The sequence below is a fragment of the Pongo abelii genome, chromosome 13, assembly GCF_028885655.2.
Source record: "Pongo abelii isolate AG06213 chromosome 13, NHGRI_mPonAbe1-v2.0_pri, whole genome shotgun sequence".
NCBI lineage: Eukaryota > Metazoa > Chordata > Mammalia > Primates > Hominidae > Pongo > Pongo abelii.
The window spans coordinates 114,895,487-114,912,327 of NC_071998.2; the positions used below are offsets into that span (position 1 = coordinate 114,895,487).

At 40.9% G+C, this 16,841-nt stretch overlaps 1 protein-coding gene across 22 annotated transcripts in view; it reads right to left on the reverse strand.

Moving 5' to 3' along the window:
- DENND1A (DENN domain containing 1A) overlaps positions 1–16,841 on the reverse strand; it is a 543,986-nt gene that overhangs the window by 215,774 nt on the left and 311,371 nt on the right. For all 22 annotated transcript variants that reach the window (XR_008509988.2, XR_008509986.2, XM_063714418.1 and 19 more), the window contains one exon: positions 12,298–12,343. Coding sequence is in view for 20 of the 22 variants with exons in the window: in XM_063714418.1 (XP_063570488.1) it covers positions 12,298–12,343 (46 nt within the window). In the remaining 2 variants the exon portion in view is untranslated. The remainder of the gene's footprint in view (positions 1–12,297; positions 12,344–16,841) is intronic.

Below are 16,841 nucleotides of genomic sequence, written 5' to 3' on the forward strand. Positions count from 1 at the left end.
TCCCATCTCCACCTGCCTTTTATTTGAAATGTCAATTTTTAAAGAGTGGAGAGGTTGGAAACCCAATTTAACAAGCACGCTGAAACATTGTTTATTGCCCCCATAAACATGGCTTAGTGAGAATTACGGACTTAATCAGAGTGAACTTATCTTGCGGTGAAAAGGAACACTCTAAATTTCAGAAATGGCACCTTCACTGTGAAAATCTCTTAACTTTTCAAACAAACTACAGGGGGTCTTAAACATATGGGCAGTAAAGGGGCAGCCATTACTTTGATTTGTCCTACCCAAGAGCCAAGGAGCCCTCACAGTCCTTAACAACTTTAAGATCTAGGAAAAATATTTGGAAAATCATGTTCAGGAGACATGTCTCTAAAAGCACCCAAAAGGTCTGCAGAGTGAGAAGTGAGACCTGTATAGCTGCTCTTGGGGTTATTCAAAAGGATAGGCCCTAGGGTCATTAAAACAGGGGCTATTTAATAAGCAGCAGCAGTGAGAAAGTGCACCCCTCCTCCTGAATAAGATTAAACATTTAGCAATAGGTAATATTTTGCTGACCTGCTTTTCAGAAGAAAGGTGCTACACAAATCTAAAAGGCTGCTAAATGGTTTGTGTGGGTCTTCTTTATTTATAAACCCCCTCCCTCCTGCTGAGGATGAGGTCCTGCGAACCCCAACTTCCCAATCCGAGGCTTCATTAATGCTGCTCTGATCACTCCAGGGAAGGTTTTCATAAAGATGCCCCCATCTTGCAGAGAATGTATCAGCCTGGCTGCCAGAGGCAGGAAAGGCAATAGATATAAAATTTTATTATTTCAATGCCCCAGTAGCAGCCAGGAGGACTTAATGAAATCGCCAAGATTTACAATCTGAAATAGCTATTGCACAGACAGATACGGTTAAGGGAGCTGAGCCCTCTGACCTTTCAACCCTTTGATCTTCACTCAGCAGGTGGCCTGGAGCCCCCTCCTGGGCATCTTCCCTCTCTTCCGACACTGCCAAACCTTGATGTGCAATAAGCCTGACCCTACACAGGTGACTCTCCCGGTGCTTATCACCAGCAGCTGCTGCTAATGGCATGGCCAAAATCACTCCGAGGCAGGGAAGGGGAATATGCTGTGCAGTGTCCAAATGGTGCTGAAACAAGGCTCAATAACTCAGCCCCAAGTCCAGTTGTGCAGCAGTGCATAATGATGTCATTACCCAAAAGTGTCCTTAGAAAATGGAACTCTGATCTCCCCTGATTTATACTTTGAGTTGGGGGAGGGGGGAAAATCACCTTTTAAAACTCAATCACAAATCTCAAAAAAAAAAAAAAAAAAAAAAAACCCCAAAGTCCCAAATGCATCTCTCAGAACTTCCCCAAAACCATGTGCAGCAAATTTATACCAGCGAAAATCTAAACAATTTTTGGAAACCTAAAATTGACTGTTTTCAGTTCCATGAAATTTCATTTAAAAAACCCCATATGCCAAAATGTCCAAATTCTCTTATTTTTAAAAATTGGGATGACATCCAAAAATCATAGCTATCTTTTTCTTTCTTTTTTTTCCCCCTTCTTCTAAAGCTAGGGATGGGTAGTGTGCATATGTACTTATCAAGCTTCATAATTTAACCCATTCGGTCAGTACAAAATAATTGCAGTTAAATGCTGAAGAGGGAGGATATAAATTTATTACCACTGGATCTTTGGAAACAATGGACTCCTAGGCACCAAGGTTTAGCAGACATTATATTTGGCTAAGGAAGTGTCCAGGAGTCTAGGCACAGCTCCAGTCTGCACCTTTTAGCTTTTGTCAATATTTGGGTTTATGGAGGGAAGGATTTTAGGCAAGACACATAAACCACTCTCAGGGATGTTGATAACTTCCAATCACAAAACAAAACTTCAGTGCCACTGTTCATCATACTTCAGAAAAGCCCCCAGCCAATGCCTTTGTTTCTAAACAAACATAGAATGGTGGTCCCAAGCTTTACCTGCAAAGGCCTGAACTTAGATCATAAATGTTTGAATCCAATAGCCAAAGAAAAAACCTACTTCTTTTGTAGCCTAAACAGCATATATCTTAAGTATCCAACTTTAAGTTCATCTTGAAATCAGCTGAGAATCAAACAATATGTAAAGAGAGATCTATAGACTCCATTTTTAATCACACTTTTCTCTCTGGATGTTTAACTTTAGTACAGAGAGTAGTGTGTGGAGAAATTAGTTTAGCAGGGGGGAAAAAAGGCATGGTTACTACATCACAGTTTGACCACTTTGTACAAAATGACTGTTGAGCTATCTTCTTGAGATGCCTATTGGAAATATTTCATTCATAATAATAGCTACCAGAGGGTGATGGCCTAGTAATGTTCATGGCACTTCAATCATATTATTTCTAATTGTCATCACTTTATGGCAGGTGTCCTCATTTTGCTGATGGGGATATTAAGGCACACACTCACAGAAGCTCAGCGACTTGCCCAAATTACAGAGAGATAAATGGCAGAGCTGGGATTCAAACTCAGGTTCACTGACTGCTCAAAAAGCCCATGGTCCAGCCACATTTTCCCCAACAAAAGCAAAACACGAACAAACAGAACAAGAACATGCATTAATTTGTGCAGAAAATGCCGGATTTCAGCTTGCTTACACATTGCCCTGGCCCATTTAACGGCCTTCCAAATCAATTATTTTAGGTCATTAAGAGGAAGTTTAATTTGGTTGACAAACACCCCTACTGTGGTGACCTCACATATCAACAACAAATGCCTGATGGTCACAAACCCATACCATGAGTCGGCTGAGCATGGTGTTAAACAAAACCACATGCGCCCAGATTTCAAGTGGGATTTGTCTAGGCCAAGGGTACGGCTCTTCAATCATCACACTGCTGCTGGTCTCTGAGCTCCCACAATGGCCCCGCCCCCAATCACTTGCAAGGAGTTTATGAAGTCAACAGTCCCACGTGGCTGGGCTCAGTTAAAAAGTAAGTTTAAGCTAATGTCAGTTTGGAAAAAGTCACTCATTAGAAAAATAAAAACAGGCTGAAAAAGGAGGGCAGAGTCAATCTTAGGTAGATAAGTCTTTTAGTTTCTTTGTAAGGGAAGGATATCAATTCTACACCTATATAATATTGATAATCACTTCCATTTATTTGGCACCCACCATGTGTCAGACACCAATCTGAGTGTTTTCATGTACCTTCTCATTAACTCCTCATTGAAAACTCCTATGAAATGGGGCAACTACCTATTTTACCAGTGAGGAGTCTGGGGCTCAAAGAGGCACCTTAACATACCCATCTGCAAAACAGGGGCACCTCTCTCAAAGTGGTGGCAATTAGAAATTATACGGCCAAAGTGGCGTGCACATTAGTAGACCCTCATTCAATGGTCAAGATTGTTATGTATAGGTATTTCCAACAGGAATCTTTTAAGAGGACAGCAAAAGAGCAGTTTTGTGCAAAGTGGTCAAACTGTGTGATGTAGTAACCATACCCTTTTCCTCTGAGAAACTGATTTCTGATTTAAAGAAAGGAGTTTGCTTAGGCCGGTGTGGTGGTGCACACCTGTAGTCCCAGCTACTTGGGACGCTGAGGCAGAATAGCTTGAACCCAGGAGGCGGAGGATGCAGTGAACTGAGATGGCACCACTGCACTCTAGCCTGAGCAACAAAGCAAGACTCCATCATAAAAAAAAAAAAAAAAAGGTGCTTGTTTAAAGTGACCTAGTAGTGGTGAAACTAGAATATGAACCCAGGTCCATATGACTCCAGTGCCCACGAGCTCTCTGTTACACAGCCCCCCTGCTCACTGCCCACTGCTCCTTACCTCAATCTGGCAGGAATTTGACTCATTCAAGCTTCTCTTGGTAACAATTTATAAACTTTTAAGTTTTCTCTGAAGTCAGTTTTAATATTGCTAAATGCAACCTATATATAATGACATAAATGATGATAGGAAAATACGAAAACAAAAGCATCAATGATGGTTTCACATTTTTTACTGGGATTCTCCTCATCATTACTGAGTTTTTCTCATCTGTAACAGAGGGCTATTCCATCTCACGTGAGAATGTTTCCATCATGACTAGTTAGACTGAAAACGTACTGACTGCAAGAGATACTTAACTCAGCCAGAAGTACTTGTTCCCTTTGATTATATAAATTACTACTAGAGCTTTAAATTGTTTTATATTAACTAATTCCAACATTAGGATAAGTGGCATTTGAGATTCATATTCATTTTAAAAGCAAATGCTTACTGTGAAGAGGAGACAGCTTCTAAGGGAAATCTATCCGCTCAATCCAGGGCCTTCCTCAAGGCCTAAGGTGAGCAGAGCCTGCTGCATTTGCAGTAGGAACCTTCTGGATGGTACGAGACTCATAAGTGATGACTGTGCATGAGAACACATAGCATGCTAAGGAAATTCCAGGGCCAAGCCACCGTTCAATTACCTTTTTTTTTTTTTTTAACAAAATACAGCAATCTCCATCCAGGGTTTCACTGACATAAACTTTGCCTCTTATTTTTATACTACTAACTAGGAAGATGAATGTTTGGCATAGTATTTTTAAAAAGCTCTTCATATTTGATTTAATTGAATAAACTATATCAGTTAATTCTCACAAGTCTTTTATATGGATAATATCAATTTAATTTTACAGATAAGAGTGGAGACTTGATGAGGCCAAGTAACCAGGTCCCAGTCAAAGTATACTCAGAGCTTGTCTCTGGAGGAATATGGGGCCACCAGCTGTAAGCCCTCCTTTCCCCTCCTCACCACAATCCCCAGCACACAGCACTGAGAAGGAAAAGCCCAGGACAGGTGGGGACTCTGCCCAGGAACGGGGTGGCACAGGCATAATCCACATGGCCTGATGGGAGGGTACGCAGATCAGAGGCTCTGATAAACCCCTTGCAGCTGAAGGCCTGGGTACAAATTACAGTTGTCCCTCAGTATCTGAGGGGGATTGGTTCCAGGGCCCCTGTGGATACCAACATCTGCAGATGCTCAAGTCTCTGATACCAAAGGGTATAATGTTTGCATATAACCAATGCACATACTCCTGTATGCTTTAAATTGTCTCTAGATTACTTACAATACTTAATACAATGTAAATGTTAAATAGTTGTGATACTGTATATAACAACTATTATACAACAATTATACAAATATTATACAAAAACAGCCAATACCATATTGGCTTTTTAATTTATATTCTTTCATATATTTTTTTCCAAATATTTTTGATCTGTGGTTGGATGAATCTGTGGACATGGAACCTGTGGATGCAGAGGGCCGATTGTATTTTACCTCTCAGAGCCCCAGCTTCCCCATCTGCTAGTGTGAATATCTCCTACTTCGCAGAGAGTGTCTGAGGAATGCTCAAACATGAAAACAGGTCAAGTCCTCAGCACAGTGATTGGCAAGTACTCAAAAGATGTTAAAGTCTCCTCCAACTCTTTCCCTTTCTTGCCATGAGCCTACGAATGAAACTATCAGGTGAGATTTTTCATGCAAATATCACTTTTTATTTCATTTTATTTTGAGACAGGGTCTTTGTCACCCAGGCTGGAGTGCAGTGGCACAATTATGGCTCACTGCAGCCTCGAACTCCTGGGCTTGGCTTGAGTGATCCTCTTGCCTCAGCCTTCTGAGTAGCTGGAACTATAGCTGTGTGTCACCACACCTGGCTAGTTTTTGTTGTTGTTGTTGTTGTTTTGTTGTTGTTGTTGTTTTTAATTTTACGTAGAGATGAGGTCTCACTGTGTTGCCCAGGCTGTTTTTTAATAAAGCAAGAATAGGATCACTTGGCAGTAACAAATGTCACATGGAACATCTCTATTCTTGTGAGGACACATATACAAGTCACCATTTATACCTGGATGTAACTATGGCTCAGAATTTTGCATCAGTTGCAGCATTAACAAATGTGAACTACATCTTACTTCTGTCTACATGTGGAGTCATACAAAGAAGCAAAATGGTACAATAGTAAACAAGAAACACTCTTCTTTACTCTGTTTAAAAATAAATATCAAAAAAAGAGAAAGGAACAAAGCATGAAAGACTTTCTATGCCAGGGGAAAAATGAAAAGAAAAAACTAGTTAAAATAGTGCCAACTCAATTGACAGAAATTCCAGTTCTTTGAAATGCAAAGGAAAAAAACCCCATTACTTTCCCCTTGCCTGTAAATAAATGAATCCTATTATTTTGTGTAAAGCTCCATAGTTAAATTGGGAACCGCATTGTCGACATAGACAAATGTGGCCTCTGGATCCCGAGACCAAGATGAGCTTTGATTTGGCACCTGGATGCTGTCCTCTGAATGGCGGCTCAGTGCTGTTTTAAGCACTTGTATATTCGCAAAACCAGGCTTCTAGGGACCCATGGCTAAGCATTCCTAGGTAAAAGATGGTGAAAGGAGCAGAATGCCAGGAGCTCGCCATGCACCCATCACACGCTTCTTGAAATTGCATCGGAGGGGAGAAGCAGCTGGGGGCCCGCCAACTGGTCCCTGGGTCTCACTCCCCCTGCTCCTACTGCCTTGAACTACCACATAGTACATAAAATACATTCATACCCTTAAACTGAGGTGTAGAAAAAATAACTAATTCATAAAAAGTACCTGAAAACAGAGAATAAAAGACACAATCTAGTAAAAGTGGTGCTAATACTTTGAAGAAAGCCATCACTACAAACACCTCTGCCACAGCTTGGTAGCAAAGAAACCATGTAGAAGCTCAGGTTTGGGACACTGACCCATCTGAATTTTATGTACATGTTTTTGATGTGTAACTTCCTTAAGAATTACCTTGATCTTTGCAAATATCAATGTACTTTATTAACATGGTTAAGTGGTTTCCAAGCACTTTATATGGAAGGACTGTGTTTCTAATGGCCCAGAAGGAGAAGGCCTGACCATGTCCCTCCTCTATTTACACCCTTCAATGGCTCTCCATTGCCCTATAAAGTTCAAACTCTTTACTGCAGCCTCCAAGGCCCTGGATGGGCTGGGACTGGCCTGTCTACCTCAGCTCATGCTCCTATCAGAGGCTGAACTACTCATATCTCCTGGAAAGCCCCCTTTGCCTACACCTAAGTCTTTGCAGATGCTGCTCTCTGTTCCCTGGTTTACCTAATTCTTATATTTATCTGCTAGGTTTCAGTGTGGGCATTCTCTTCCTCCAAAAAGCATTATTCTCAAGGCTAGGGTCAGCATCTCTCCTCCCAGAGCCTACAACATCCCAAATTCACTACAATTACTTTATATTTTTCTGCATCTGGTCTACACACAACCCTGTGAAGGTGGAGATTATATCACATTTGCCATTTTTATACAGAGCCCCTAGTATAAACATGGTGCCCCATACACAGAAAGCTCTCAGAACTCTGTTGCAGAAAGGAATGTATATTGTGTCCCCACCGCATGCCAGACACTGGGATATGCTGTCCATATATACAGGACTCAGCTCTTAGGAAGAAAGTAAGATACAGAAAGATGAAGTATCATGGCTGGAGTTAGCACAGCAGGGAAGTGATCAAGCAGGGGTTTGGAAGTACATTTGTCAAATTCTACAGAAGTGTCACTCCCAAGCCTGGTACCGTGCCTCTGCATTGCAGACCAGGAGAAAACGAGGCAGGCACAAACCAATTGTGTTGAAACTGTCTTTCCCTAGGACATGAGGATGATGATCCTGGGAACCCAAGAGCTCCTAAAACACAGTTTCAAAGCCATCAGCTCAACAATGGAAATGCCTTGAAGGCCACTAAAGAAGTAAAACCAGCGAGGATTGCTGACCTTTGTTGAGCTCCTTATATGCAGGAACTGTGCCGGGCATCTGATAGGCATTATCTCACTGGATCCTCCCAGTGATCCCAGAAGGGAGACACAGCAATTATCCTCAGTTTACAGGTGAGAAAAGAGAGACTCAGAGGTCAATTACCTTGCCCATGATCAAGTAAGCAGGAAGTAGGGGTGTCACATTCTAACTGCTCTACTTCACTGCCCCTGTGTACGGGTGGAACTTCATTTACAAGCCACCTGAGCCTCTGTCTGGAACTGTCATTGCTGTCACCTTTCCCTTCTCCTTCCTGAGCATCCCACCACCAAGAAGGATAGAAAATACCTTCTGGATGCATCCCTTATGTCACTCTGAGGTCTGTACACAAAGCACTGTTTGTGAGGCTTGAGGAGGAAGGTCTTCATTTATCAAACAGGAGAAGCACCATCGACCAGACATGACCTGGCACCTGCTACCAGAGACGGCACAGAAGAGGGGCTGCATAAATGTCTCTTGAGCTAAATTGAGATCGCTTGAATGAAAGGACAGTCACTGTGGAATCTGGCCGTGTTTTGGGATTTCCTAGCTGCCAGCTAACATGATCATTCTCTCCAAGAAGAAACTAGGTCTATGCCAATACCCTTGGCTATTCTGCTAACATGCCACTAGCCTCAGATTGCTTAAATGAGAGAGAGACTATAAACAGGCAGAAGGAGAGAGAAGAATGGCGATCAGGTATACACTTGTCACTTTGGGAGGAAGGCGGACTCTGTAAGGTGACTAGGTTACCATTTAATGGCATCCTGTAACAGCATGAACCAGAATTAGGTCTTTCCCCAAAATAACCTTTTTAAAAATAACAATGCAAGTTTGTAATTTATATTTCTTTTTGTGCAACAAATTTGAGTGTCATAAAAATGGTTAAAAAGTCTTCCTATGGTAGCTTTTTCTAAACTTTTATGAACATCTGCCACATTCATTTGAAGTTTAAAAAATTCTGGCACATATGCAAAGGCATAATAAGGTGCCTATAGCTTTCAAGAAAAAATAACAAGACAGTCAAAAATAAGCCTTTTGCTGAATTGCCAGTAAGAAAACTAGTGTAGCAAGAGGAGATGGGCCTTCCTGAGCACCTTCCGTAAACAGCTTTCCTTTGGCCCCAGGTCTGAGCTAGAGGTTCCTGCAGGAAACTGCAGGAGAAGCATCCCTTTCACCTGAAGGGTACAATCAAACTAGATAAACCCAATCAGAAAGCACAACTAGGGCACTCGGAATCTGAGCTGAAATTCCAGGGAGGAGGTCAGGAGACTGAATTCTAAGATTCAGTAGTTCACGGCTGCCCTACACACTCAGGAAACACTTCTTTGTTCAGAAAGTGTCTTGGCTGGTTTCAAGAGTGGGGCAACTCCCATTTTTGTTTTTATTTTTGTGCTGACTACACAGGAGTTCAGCACAGCAAACTCCTCCCCAGCCTCCGTCAATCAGCAGGGCTAAGATCTATCTGGGCCAGTGCTTCCTAAGCCTTCTCCCTTAATGCCCTTCAAAGGCTGAGCAGAAGAGACCTGCACCCATTCATGTAAGTGCAAAACTCTGTCTCAAGTTTCAGCTGCAAAATGTATGCATATTTTATACTGCATGTTTTACTACAAAAGGCCTTATTTTAAATTACTTACAATTATATAAAAAGTAAAAAATTCACTTCCCGCACCTGTAAGTAAAATTATGGCATTGGGTTGCCTGAAAACAGTGATGCCTATTAGAGGGCTTCAAAATGTGCTCCAAATTACAGCTTTCCAAGCATTCACTCAACGCTTCTTTTCACAAAGCATTTGCTCAGAGAATATCACCTGTGTGGCATCCTGTTAGGTGCTGAGGACACCACAGTGAATGGGAACAGTCCTTGTTCCCAAAGAAGTCATGCTCCAGGGGATGATGGAGAGGGACAAGGAAGCAAACAGCTATTATTCAGAGCAAGAGGCACCATAAGTGAAAGAAGAAAACGGAGCAGGAGGACTTCTTGGAAGAGGTGGAGAAAGGCAGGGCTGATGCATGTAGAGGGGTGAGAATGTGGATATGTTTAGGGCTCAGCAGGAGCACAAGCTAACATGGGTCAGTGACCAGGCAGAAGGCTTGACAGCAGCGGAGAGACTGTGCAGAACCCAGGGACTGTGTAGGGGAGGCTGGAAGGCTCCTCCTCAAGCATTATTTAGCCCATGGTTATCAAGTGACCGGCTGGAGGGCAACCCATGCAATGTTGTGACTATGCACTGAACTTTATATTCATCTCCATACCTCCAGGACCTAGCAAAATGCTTGGAACATAAGAGGCCCTCATGTTGTTTATCAAATGAACAAGGCTTTTGCAAGAATCCAAGAAAGCAAAGAAAAGTGTCAATGAAGGCAGTGAGGAAAGAACAGGGCGAGAGACGTTTTAGAGCTTTGTGAGTATTTAGAGAGGATGAGGAAGAAGAGCATTCAGCCATGATCAGTGTGTCCCAATTAGGTGCCACTGAAGGTAGTAGTGCCATTCACAGGGACCAGGAACAGAAGGGGAGTGGAGTGGCTTAGAGAGAGAGAGAGAGAGAGAGAGACACACACACACACACACACACACACACAGAGAGAGAGAGTGCGTGTGTGTGTGTTTGTGTGTGTGTGTGTGTGTGTGTGTGCAGATAATAAATTGTTTGGGGAAGAATGGGGGAGACATCCATAGTACATCCAGGTGAAATCCAATTGGCACTTTGAACTTTGGACCTGAAGTTCAGGGAGAGGCAGACCAGCGTTAGAATCCCAGCTGAGTCATTGACATTGACCTGGTAGCTGAAGCAAAAGGCCTTAAACAAGGTGACTAGAGTGCACATAGAAAAGAAGAGAAAGACAAAACTAGAAACTTGGAGAATGCTGAGGCGCTGGGACATAAAAAGGAATCTGAAAAAGCCTGTGCTGGAGCAGTCTGGAAGGCAGGAGGAGAGGCAGGCGGGAGGGAACTGTGGACTCCGATAGACCAAATAGTCGTTATATTAGTGTTTCAAACTCTACAGCAATTGGCACTAACGGTCCATTGGTAAGTATTTACTTTGAATTTCAATTTTTCATACGGGAGCTTTGAATAGACCCCCAAACTTGACAAACAAAGGTAAAACACAGAAGAAATCTCTTCAATCTGATCTAAATACATCATCCCAGATAGTCCATAAACTGTGTACTGTATGTGCTTAGGGCTGGGTGATGACAAGGAGGAACTGTTAACAGAATGTAGGAGCCACATGGCCGGCCTGTCAAATTAGAAATTTGAGCAGATTTCTGTGGTCTATTTTGATCAAGATTCTCAATGTCAAACAAACAGGTTTTTCGATAACCAACTTCTTTCATTTTCGTAAGCACAATAGCACAGTGTGCAACAGTTAGTGAAGCAGGTGGTCCTCGTCGACGTGAAATGAAGGGAACAGAAGAAGAGAAGTAGCACTTCCTTCAAGACATGCAAAGCACCACCGCAGACGGACATGGCTGTAGATTTTCCCTCTGAGAGCTTATCTCCTGTGCAACACAGGCAAGCACCTCCCCATGCCTCATTTTGCTCTAGTACAAATTAAAACTCTCTTCTGAGGAGGAAAGGGCTTAGAGTACATGTCTACAAACTAATGACACTTACAAAAGCACAGAAAAGTCCTTTAGAAGAATTGCTATCTAATTGGTACAGCCATACAGAAAGCAATCTGGCATCCGAGGCATAGCTTTGACCAAGCATTTCTACTTTAGGGGTTCTATGCTAAGGAAATGAGGCAAAATGCAGATAAAGCCTTATGCATAAAGATGTTCGCTGAAATGCTATTTATAATAGTGAAAAATTATAAACAACCTCAGTGTCCAACAGTAGGAAAACAGTTACGTTATGGTATATCCAAATAGTGGGAATGATAGGTGGCAAACTTAAAATTATTACTGAGAGTAGATAAAAACATGTAGAGATTCCCAAGCCACGTTAATTAAAATAAAGACATAAAATTATAAAGTATATCAATTATGCATATTTATACAAAACATATATTTAGAGAATAAAGACCAAGAGGGAGATTAGTAAAATGCTAACAATGGTTCAACCTGGAATAATGGTATCGTGCATAATTTTAATTTCCTTCTTCATGATTCTATATACATTTTATATCACACTTACTACAATGAAGAATGCAATATTGCTATAGCGATTAGAACAAACATTTTGAAAAGCAAATCATTTCCCTTCCCTCATTCAAACCCTTAAAGAACCCTTTCCTCCTGCCTCCTTGCCCTCACTCCCTCAACCCGTGAAAATCCACAGTCTCTCGGCAAAGTGGGAAAACCCTGAAAACAGAGCCCAGTGCAGAGCGTCCAAACCGAACGCTCAGCTCTGTACACTGGGAAGTGCTGCTTCAGCACGCTCCCACGTGCAGAGCTGTGTCTGCTGAGACTGGGTCTCTCCACCGCCACACAATGAAGCAAAGCCCCAGGTACAGCCATCTGGGGAGGAAAGAAGCCAACTTACCTCCATTAAACTTAAATGGATTCCTATGAGGTAGGGCATGGGAGCACTGTGAAGAGAAACAGAGACACACAGCTGCTTTAATGTCTGTTGCTTCTGACACAAAATTACAGATGGTTCACTATTTGGAGAAAAACTGTTTTAATAAACGTATGCATAGTTACATTTCCTTTCACAACAAAAATCCTAATATGACATTTTGTTCCCAAGCCTAGAAACTTCAGAAGAATTTCAAAACGTGGGCAGCATTGGAAACAGCTTGGGTAGCAGGAAGAGCATCAACCTTGGTATTAGCTCCTAAAGAGCAGCTCTGCAACCGCACAGCCTCAGTTGCCTTATCTTTAAAATGGAATCCTGGATTCCAGCCAGCACGTTGTTATTAGAATCAAAGAAAATATACGTTAAATGATCAGCAGAGTTCTAATACAGATGGGAATGATTATTGCCATGATTACAACAGAAAAAGCAGTTAAGGTTGGATGAAGGGCATAATGTGTTTCAAAGAAGAATATTTTGTATTTGCTGCTTCCTCTGTCATCAAGAGATGTGATCTAACTGTCCATTCTGATTGGACAAAGTACTTGGAGAGCTGCCAGCAAGCATCTCCTCCCCAGTTGCACACATGCCATCCCATGACACTATAATTCAGAAAGCCTCTGCCAACTGCTTCATTCACGGAGCCACGGATTCCCTAAGTCAGTGACTGAGCAAAGGCATGAGAACTCAACTCCAGTGGGTTTAAACCTGGGCATTTTGGATACACCGGTCCTGCCATTGATTTCAGGGGTCGGTGTGTATGTGTGTGTGTGTGTGTGTGTATATGTTATCATTTATGTTACCTACCAATAACAAATGTGCTAGACATTATATGAGGAACTTTAAATTCATCTATTCTAATCCACATAACAACTTTGCAATACCCATAGATATAATAGCCATTTTACAGAGAAGGGACTAGGCCTAAAGAGGTTAAAGCACTTACCTAATACCACAAAACAAAGTCAGTGGTAGACCTGGGATTTGACTCCCAAGTACGCATTTCTTCCTTTGTGCCACACTGACTTTGTAATATAGAACCTGAAATCCCCAAGCTCACTCCCCATGCAATGCTTTCCTTTGGGTTAGGGGAAGGAGGTCAAGGGACAGCGAGGAAGGATGTGATTGGCAACTTTTCCATCTGTCTCTGTAGTATGGGATATATTCTATGAAATGTGCAGATGGTATTTTCTGAACCTAGAGAAAAGATACCTGACTCAGACTGGGGTGACCAGGTACTTTTCTTCTGGGGCAGCTGGTAGAGTAGAGGTGGATGGACAAGGATGGCTCTTTAGGGACAAAGTTGGAGAAACAAGGAGTGGTAAATCATGAGACAGGAGAGGTTTGCTTCCAACTGAATACTAAAGAGTTTAGGCTTTATCCTGAAAGCAATGGATAGGCAAGGGAGGTTTCTAAACATCACATACATATTTTTAAATTGCTCAAACATTTAAAAATAAGAAAGGACACAATTCCCTCATTACCATTCAACAAATAAAATTCAAGCAAAAATCCTTTCTTTCCCCCTTTCCCCAGAATACAAAATGTCCTCCTTACTACAGTTCTCAGCAGTAATATAATATGTCTTGGGAACATGTAAAACAGACTTGAATATTAGCAGCTCAGTTTGCTAACTATTCTAGAAGACTTTTGTATTTGATAATAGCTAAAGAAAGAACTATACACACAATTGCAGTGAAAGTGGAGTTGTCTTTTCTTCTTTTCTTTTTTTTTTTTTTTTTTTAGGTATCTGCTGTGTACATTCAGCTTCTCTTTGCTTCTAGGGGCAAGGAAATGCCCTGTGATATTTTTTTTTCCCCTTAAACTGTAAACCATTAGTTTAGCTGCCAGCTACACAAATGCTCAAACTTCCCAGTGTGCCTGGCTCTGCTGTCCAAGCTTTTTCCAGTGTACACTGAAATGAATGTGTTTCTAATTAAGTAGCTTCAGGAACACGACAGCTTCAATGTCAAAAATACAAAGTCTGAACCCTGGCAGGAAGTCTTAAGACTGCAAATGTCTCATCTAGTGGAACCTTGCCTAATGTAATGAAAGGAAGCAGGAAGAGTACAAATTCCAGAAAAATGGCCACTTATTAATGTGACCAGAAGCACAGCCTAACACATAGAAGGGAGAAAGCGCAAATCCATAATATTTAACTAAATCTTATCACCCTTCCCATCTCCTACATTTAATCATGCAATTGACCAGTGACGATGGGTTTTAACCATAATTGTAGAACTGAAATTCCAATAAATGAGTTAATATACAGAAAAAGACATTCAAATGGCTGAAAATAAATATGTATAGCAAAACCCCTCTGTATAACTTAACCATAGGATCTTATGTATGTAAACTTTAATGCTATGCCCTTTTGTCCTATAATAAAAATCAATGATACCCTGAAAGGAAAAAGGGACCTCATGGAAGAGACTGAAGATGCAAGAAAGGGCAAAATGGAACTCATTCTTCAAGTATCTTTAGATAGGCATTTTTTAAAGCCCAATAATTTTCCAAAGAGTAACTATGGCCTATCGTAGAAATGTAGTTTTCTTAGCCAAGTATTGTTAGAACTGCAACAGCTCTGTATTTAGAAAATATTTAAAACACATTTATTCTGAAATCATAGCAGCTCCATGTTTTGTATAAATGCAAATTTGGACAAATACCTTTTACATTGTCATCATTTACGTACGAAGCCGCAGATACTTCCCTGAATCTACTGCATGTTTGCTCTGCAAATATATAATTACGAATTCCAAGTGGTAAGAGGGAGAGGGAAGAAAAAGAAACCTAGAATTTCCTGAACATCTCAATGTGGTACTTATCCAATTGGGTAATTCTAGGTACAGTCTGAAAACAATTTCTATTCTCACTATATCTCAATAATTATTGTAGCTACTGACTCAGTTTCTTGGAAACCTCTTCTTTGTCTTTTTATTTTTAAAAGAAATGTTTGGGGAGAAAAACACCTACCCATGATTATATTATCCTAACACAATTACTTTTTCTTTTGCATTTCTTTCTAATACTGGCTCACATTAACAGCTTTATATCTTTGAAATTACAAAGTGCATACATTGTTTTATTTTCTCATTGGCTACATGAACATTTCCCAGATTGTTCTATAATTTTTATGATTATTAAAGACTGCATAATATTCCACCAAATATGGATGTATCATAATTTATCGAATGCTATCCCTAGAGTAGACATTAAGTTGCTTCCAACTTTTCACTATTATAAGTATCACTGTGATAAAAATGAACACCTTCATGTTGCATGAATTCCTAGACACCGAATTACTAAAAATTAAAGGACAGGGCTGTTTCTTATCTTTTGTTGTATCCTAGCAAAGCATTTTCCAATAAGGCAGTACCTGGCCTAGTAGAAATCTTTCATGATTGTTGTAGAGATTAGAGACAACCTCTGAGGTACCTGGCACAGCAGCAGCACATGGTAGGGTTCTCTCTGAGCCCCTGGCATGGCTGGCACCATTGGACCCACTCTCCTATCACCCACAGAATGGTTTCTTGTTCCAGCCCTGGTTCTGTAGGATACCTGCTCTGGGATACCTGGTAAACTGCTGGTAAGAACAGTGAAGATGCCATGAGGAATGGGAGGTGCTTGACAGGCACACATCATCTCTACACATGGATTTCTGACTCCCAAGCACACTCTTGTCTCCTGGATACTCCAGTGAGTTCAGGAGGGTTGCTTATCACTCTCTTCAGGAGGGTGCCTTTCCGTTCTAATGTACCACCAATAACGGAAAAACTATCAACGAAACAATGGTTCATGACTTTCTGATCACTTGGACACATTTTTAAAAACCTCTTATCACTCTTGAGCATACATTAAAAATAAAACATAGCAAAATAAATTGGGTAAGCTATTTAAAAAAAAAAAAACTTCATATTCAGAATCCAACACAACTGAATCCTTTTCTAATTCAGAGGCATAAACGTCCATGTTTTTCCAAGGGTATCTCAGTTACAAAACCAAACCAAAATCCATCTACTAGAAGTGATCTTCCTGTTTAGGTTCAACAAAGAACTTATTTGTTGCTGTTCTAGAAAACATGAATGGAAATATCTGCTTCAGTAATAGCAAATGTATATACTCTGCTTCTCTTCTCCAGAGCCTTTCAGCATTCACGTGACTTTACCTTTCAATATTGAATTATAGTGCAATTTTGAAGACATTTTAAATGGCAATTAAAGAACATGTGCAGAACCAACAATGCACATAATTAAATTAAAGTGGTGATAATATTAACAGTTATAACCAAACTTATGCATAGGCAGGTCATGACAACCATGTCACAACTGCTGTATGACTGACAGTGATTGTAGGATGCTACTGTACATCTTGGAAGAGCAGAATGGGGTATATCTGTATGAAGCTTTTGTTCTCTGGGAATTACCATACTATCTGATTTCATCAGTTACAAACAGGAGAGTAAAAGTAACTCTTTTTTCCTTCTCCCCTGAAAAGGAAAAGGGCTCTGT